The sequence below is a fragment of the Podarcis bocagei genome, assembly GCF_964188305.1.
Source record: "Podarcis bocagei genome assembly, chromosome: 1".
Classification (NCBI taxonomy): domain Eukaryota; kingdom Metazoa; phylum Chordata; class Lepidosauria; order Squamata; family Lacertidae; genus Podarcis; species Podarcis bocagei.
The window spans coordinates 76909692-76916752 of record NC_138125.1 but is presented as its reverse complement, the minus strand read 5'-3'; the positions used below and the strand labels follow the sequence as shown (position 1 = coordinate 76916752).

The 7061-nt window shown below is 42.4% G+C and overlaps 1 protein-coding gene across 1 annotated transcript; it reads right to left on the bottom strand.

Moving 5' to 3' along the window:
- Nucleotides 1-348: 348 nt before the first annotated feature.
- Nucleotides 349-5249, bottom strand: INS (insulin; the record flags this gene model as incomplete). The annotated part of the gene is made up of 3 exons (XM_081205834.1): nucleotides 5224-5249; nucleotides 3256-3459; nucleotides 349-485 (listed from the first exon to the last, which is right to left on the bottom strand). The coding sequence occupies exons 2-3, from the start codon at nucleotides 3440-3442 to the stop codon at nucleotides 349-351; spliced, it is 324 nt and encodes a 107-aa protein (XP_081061960.1). The 5' UTR covers nucleotides 3443-3459; nucleotides 5224-5249.
- Between the last annotated feature and the right edge of the window lie 1812 nt (nucleotides 5250-7061).

The window sequence follows — 7061 nt, the reverse complement described above, 5'->3', positions numbered from 1 at the left end:
AGAGAGATGTGTTGGGGCGCTGATGTAGAAAGCTCTTACTTTTGCATGAACAGCATGTTGTACGGATCGAATGTTGCCTACTGTACAAAAAAATAAGAAGCACATTGATCCCCCACTTTTGCCTCTGACCCTGTCACTGGCATGTGGTCCTTGGGAGGTTATCTAAGAAGGAACGCAGTCCTTGAGCTGATAAAGGTTCCCCGCTCTCATTATAGATAATCAACACAGATGCTGCTTAAGTAGATTCACGGGGTTTTTATTCAGTTACTTCAAAGGTGCAATAGCAAAGTGCTTTTCTCTCTCCCCCCCCCACCGCCCGCCCCCCATGCACAGCCAGGTCTTCCTCTGTTAGTTGCAGTAGCTCTCTAGATCATAGAGGGAGCAGGAGTTTTGACAACATTGCTGCACAATTCCTCTCTTCACCTTCTCAAAGTCCTGTGGTTGGAATGGCAGTGCTTCCACTTCATTCTGTAAAGGCCCATTCACTGTTGGAAGGAGAGAATACTCAGGTTGATGCATCTCTGAAATGTACTCTACGTGTGCATATGCCCGCCAGAAAGTTTGCATTCCTATCTTGCTTCAGCCATTAAAACAGCTTTCTTGTAAAGTGGGGCAAACATGTGCACCCAGAAGTGTTTCGTTTCATTTAACCAATCACTCAGCTTGAAGAGACAACCGAGGTTAAGATAGAAAGGGGGGTTTCCCATTCTGCCATGTCTCCGTTTTCTGAAAAACTGCAGTATATACTTTTGGAACACTTCTGGCTTCATATTCATGTCTAACTCATCTCTGCAATGGCTGTCCTGGACTGCTGCAGTAGTTTGAGCCAGTTAACTAAAAACAAGTAGCATATTCCATATCACGGCCGGAATGTTATTCTCCACATTGTGAGTCTTTTTAACGAAGTGAACCATCAGCAAATTCCCACATAGAAGAAGCAGTGAGAAACTGATGGGATGCATTCCACTCTGACCACCTTTCAACATCTGGGCAGACATATCCCTCAGAAGAGCCCCCCAATGTGTGCTATAGCAGGTCTTTCTCCATAAGCTGCCATTGTGTCTCCCTCTACTTCAAGGGTGGGGAACCTTTGCCCCTCCAGATGTTGCTGAACTGCAACTCCCAGAAGCCCAAGCAAGCATGGTCAGTGGCCAAGGATAATGGGAGTTGTGGTTCAGAAACTTCTGACATCTTTCCGCAGGGCCTGCAAGACAGAGTTGTTCCGCCAGGCCTTTGGTCAGGGCGCAGCCTGACTCCCTCCTCTGGCAACCTGCACATAATTCTGCTTAATTGGTTGCCATCAATTTGATTTAATTAATTTTTATAATGAAATATTTTTAGATTGTGTGATTATTTGACTGATTATTTGATTGTTGTTAGCCGCCCTGAGCCCGGCTGTGGCTGGGGAGGGCGGGATATAAATAAAATTTATTATTATTATTATTATTATTATTATTATTATTCTGGTGGGCCAAAGGCTCTCCACACCTGCCTTATTTCAATATATAACAGCCTTGCTTCCTCAGTTAATGGGAGTAGGAAAAAAACACTTGATACATAATATATAATACAAGACAGACTGTATCTACTGTACTATGCAATAAAAAGAATCAAAGTATTGATTGAAAGGTCGTTGTCCCCATGTGGAGGCGAGTAAAATAAAAATGCTTCAGGGGTAAGTGATAGATGCAGCAATCATTGCATTCAAAAGCTCTTTGCCACATATTTTGGCTTGGTCACATCCAGCATTCCATTGGTAAGGGTGCAGAACACTCTTTTTGCATGGAACAGGGCTTTCAAATACAGTGGTATCTCTGGTTATGTACTTTATTCATTCTGGAGGTCCGTACTTAACCTGAAACTGTTCTTAACCTGAAGCACCACTTTAGCTAATGGGGCCTCCTGCTGCTGCCGCTGCTGGAGCACGATTTCTGCTCTCATCCTGAAGCAAAGTTCTTAACCCGAGGTATTATTTCTGGGTTAGCGGAGTCTGTAACCTGAAGTGTATGCAACCTGAAGCGTATGTAACCCGAGGTACCACTGTAATACATTTGCTATATGGATAGCCATTTTATGGAAACAATTCTGGACAGTCCCATTTGCATGCTATAAAAATTAACATGGCTAAAAGTAAGAAGAAGAACTAGGAGAACATTTAACAGGTGAGGATGAGGGTTGAAGGCTAAAGAAAAGCAAATTGAAAATCTTTTTCAAACACAGAAAAGAGTTAATTATGCAACCAAAATTAAGTGTGGCTTCAGAGACAGAACTGTGGAAAAAACAAGTTCTATGAATATTGAGGCCAGTGTACATATCACAAACCATTGAAACCAATTACTTATTTAGAGCTGAGAAGCCAAATATGCAACCGGTTCCTGATTGATCAATTGATCAGAACACAGACTTCACATTTCCCTTACATTTCTAATTGTAAACGGTAGAGCTTTTAAATCGAACACTGAACTTTCAGAGAGAGCAGATTCCTGGAATACAGGGCATACCATGAGTTCTGTTCACTTCTCTTCCCCTGGACCAGTCCCCACCAACAACACAAAGAAACACACAACACTTTACTTTTCCAAAGGATCTGAGTAAATGTGAGATCCAGGAGAATTAATTTGACCTTAGAAAGCATACAGAGCTGAAAAAGGAAGTGGGAAAGAGTGCCAGCTCTTCCAACTTCCTCCTTCATCTCTATGTACTTTACATGAGAGGATAAGGTTACCGCACTCACCACCTCATGACCAAGAGAGCAGTGAGGGAGCAGTAGGCTTGGAGACTTCATGGGCACCAAGGGAAGACCTGAAGGGCTCTTTTCAAACCTTGTTCCCCTTACATTAATTCTTTAAAGCGCTGATGGGTTCACCATTATGTTGGAACTGCTTGCCTGGGAACGTCAATCATGATATAAATATTGGTGTATGCTGCCCAGCCCCCAACACAAGATTCTCTGCATCTAGAGTTATGTCTTAGTGTTTAGCCACATTTCCTGTTGTCCCACTGCTTTCCCCCAGGGGAAACCGCTCTTTAACATTCAGTCGAAGCAAACAACAATTCAGGTTTTCTCCGGGTTGATGTTTGTTCCGATTGAGCACTAAAGATCAGGTTTTCCCTGGGGAAAGGAGTGGAGCAAAGGGAAAACTACTTGGATCCATGCTTTCTAGGCACAGGACAAGCGGAAGCGTGGATGAGCCATTCATGAAGAAACCATAGTATAAAACACTTTGATGCTTTTTAGGAAGTTGGAAAAGTTACCTAGGGGCTGTTCAACATTCCGCCGTGTTTTGGGGGAATAGTAGAAACCCCGCTCTCCACATACAAGGTAGAGTGCTTCCACTAGATGGGAGCCACATAGGTGCTGATTGGGAACAGCATAACTAGTAGTAGGAGCTGAAACAGCAAGCAGCGCTAGGAGAGGCAGAGATCTGATCCAAAGAGTCATGCTGATGAACAGGAGACCTTGGAAAGAGAGAGGGGTAGGAATAGAGAGGAGAGAAATAAGTTGCCAGTAGATTAAAAAGGAGCTTCAGAATAATGGCAAATGTAAACGTTACAAATGGCAAACAAACTCTAAATGGTAATACAAATGTTAGTAGTATATATCATAAAATTCTGAAGCTTAAAAATCCATTCCCCAATTTGTACCCACTTCACTGCTTTGATCTGTGAAACTGGCAATTTAAAAAGTGCTACATAATGCTGGTTCCACACTAAAAGAGAAATTGATCTTTTAATGTGGCAGCACCTATTCTGGAAGTCCTTGCCCATTAATATTAGACAGATGTCTTCAATTTACTGTTTTCAATGCCTGCTAAAAATCTTGTTTAGGTAAGCCTACCCAGGCATGTAATTATATTTGGTTGTGTGTGTGTTTTAAGAAAGCAAAATGGTTGAATTTATCCATGGTAATTTTATTATGTCTACTGTTTTTAAAGTCCACAAGGCGAATGTTTTGGCTCCTGAATGCCACAAAATCAGGAGCGAGTGTTCCAGTTTGTGAACGTTCTTTGGAACCCGAACGTCCAACATGGGTTCTGCAGGTTCCAATTGGTTGCAGGAGCTTCCTGCAGCCAATCGGAAGCCGCGCCTTGGTTTCTGAATGTTTTAGAAGTCAAACAGACTTCTGGAACAGATTCCATTCGACTTCTGAGGTACGACTGTATAAACTAATTTTTTACTGAGTGGCAAACTTTTGCTAAATAAAAATAATTAAAACTTAACATTACTCTAAATCTTTTTTCTTTTTTTTTAAATGAAGTTGATCTTCACTATTCTTCTACTCTTTACAGAAAGTTTTTGCTGAAGTGGTAAAATACTAATGGCAATAGGACTCTGATTTTACCTAAAATATTGAGGCCATATAATATATATTTTTGTACACTTAAATACATTTTACATGTATACCCAAACATGTGACAGGGCACACTTGACAAAGTTCACGTCTCCAGACTGGCATAGCCCCTAAGAGAACATAAGAAGAGCCTTCTGGATCAGGACTATGCGCACACACACCCTTTTTTTTATCTCAACACACATCAGTTCATACTGGTTTACACTGAATTGCATTTGCTATTTTTCTGGCCCATTCAAGTTAGCTTGGAGAGATCCTTTTGGCGTGCTTCACCATTCTCATGGTACCTTTCCTGATCTGTTGTGTACACTCCAGTTGAGTTTCTAAACAACTCCCAAGCATTTTGGAGTGATTTTACCTTATTGATTTCTCCTTTCAACTACTCCTTTTTAACCCCTCTCTTCCCTTTGGGGAACTTTCATCTTTTGAAATCAAATGTAACTGCCCACTGCTATATGCGCACGTGGCACAAAGCGGAAATTTGCAAAACACAGCATGCGGAATTTCCCCTGAATGTGGGCACCATCAAACGATATTGGTTGACAGTCAATAGCAATTCAGAAATTTTGAAAACAGAATTTATATGTCTCTACACATGACTTTGGGAGCAACTTGTTAAGGGTGCAAAATGCTTTGAAGTCTTCAATTTGCCCAGCAACAGGATGTTCTGGCTACAGTTTCAGATGTTACAAAAGAAGCATGGCTGGGCATCACTTGAGGTCGCATCATTGCAATTTCTGAAGTCAACCTTCAAGACCTACGTATGACCGTCCCCCATGAGTGCAACACCCAAGAAGGGTTCTGAACTCCCCAGTTTAAACTCAACTTGCTGCATCACGACAAAAAAGAAATGGTGGAGACCACAGACTTACCTAACCAAGATGAGTCAGTGGTAGGGTCGAAGATGGCTCAGGGACTAAAGGAAATAAGTGACTTCCACCTTGTTTCCTTTCGATATTTATAACCCTTTGGCTAGTTCCAGTTGCGTAAGATTTGGGCACAGCTCCACCCTCCCAGCATAGTCCTAGACCATTTTTATTTTGCTGGTTGAGCACATTAAGTCAACTGTGTGCCTAGTCAACAAGTCTTAAAGATGGGGGGAAATGGAAGCTACAGGTTGCAGTTTCCATCTCATTAAACCGGCAACCTGCGTTTGCTTCACAGAATCCTTGCCTTGAGTTGCTGTGACCCTTTTAGCAGAAGAGATAATGGGGCTATTAAAGCTCCACAATTACACGAATGCTGAGCAATAGACAGTGCTGGGATTGGGGTGGCCACCAATGTGCCAGCTGTTTCTGAAGTGCAGAATTAAGTAAAAACAAACATGTTAACGTGTTAGGTTAATTTCACCCCTGCTGGGTAACAAGTGATGAGGCAAAGCTGTTGATGGGACACTGCTATAGCCAGGTGTTCAAGAGGAAAGAAAACACTTCATTATAGCAAAGGATCACTAAGATCACATTCACTGCCTACTTGAAGTAAATGTACAGAAACAGAGATATGGAGATTTTATGCAGGGAGCCAGCAAGCTTCCATCTTTTAACGATATCATTACAGCTTTCATTTCATGTGGCATAAGGTAGAAGAACACCACCACCACCCCTGGGACTATGGACACTCAATGCAGCTAAAGCACCAGGGATGCCTGGTTTATGGGTTGTATTTAGCTAAGTCCACTCACAGTACATTCAATGATATTAATGAACCCAAGTTAGTCATGTCTGTTAGTTTCAGTGGGTCTACCCAGAGCACCAAGTGCCACCTCCTGGGCTGGATTTAGGTATCCCAGCATGGTTGCAGAAGCCAGCGCAAAGACTCTCACCAATGCAATTGGCTTTTTCCCCTTCTTCTCCCTCTTCCCCAAATTCACTCTGGAGGATGGGGTGAATCCACAGAACAGTGTGCAGGGGAAAGGAGAGGGGAAGATCTTTCCATCTGGCTAGCAGAAGTACTGATAGAATGACCCTGCGAGTAAGATGTTGAATTCCTCCCAATGTATTTAAAAAGCCATGCATAGATGGCAATGCCCCAGATCCAAAACAAGTGAGTGAATGAGCAAACCTGGAGGTGGGTGGAGATGGAATGATAATTTTATCATTTGTATGTTTTGCAAGAAAGTTATCTGCTTGGTCCAGGGGGATAATAATATTAACTTATTTTACAGGAAAATCAGGAAAGACATTTATGGCATGTTAAACACTAAGGCCAGGTTCCAGATATTCACTTGCATGCATCAAAACCTTGCTTCCACCCTCTGCTGCCTGCATTGCTTTGTGCAACTTTGAATGCTGCTCTGGAGGGTTTCCTGGCCTCTCTAAGAGCAAATGTCAAGGAAATGAGGACAGAAAATTATTATTGCACACAAGTCTTTGGATCTTGGTTAAACTCATTTGGTTGGCTCCAGACTAACGTTAGCTGAACTTATGTCCTCTTGAAATCAATGGAACAGGGGTTCCAACCTGCATAAAGTATTGGGGGAGGGGGTCAGGTAAGCCTCGCTTCACATAATCAATGACAAGTTGTGTGTGCACATACCCCATTTGAATGGCAATGCCCGTCAACTTGGGAGGGGCAGCCCCCTCAAATATTTTAATGAGAGGGCCAAAGGACCTTGGCCACTAGGAGTTGGCTCTGATGCAATGGAACAAGTTAGTCATCATTCAGGTCCCATTGATTTCACTGAGAATTAAGTTCTGCTAATGTATAATGA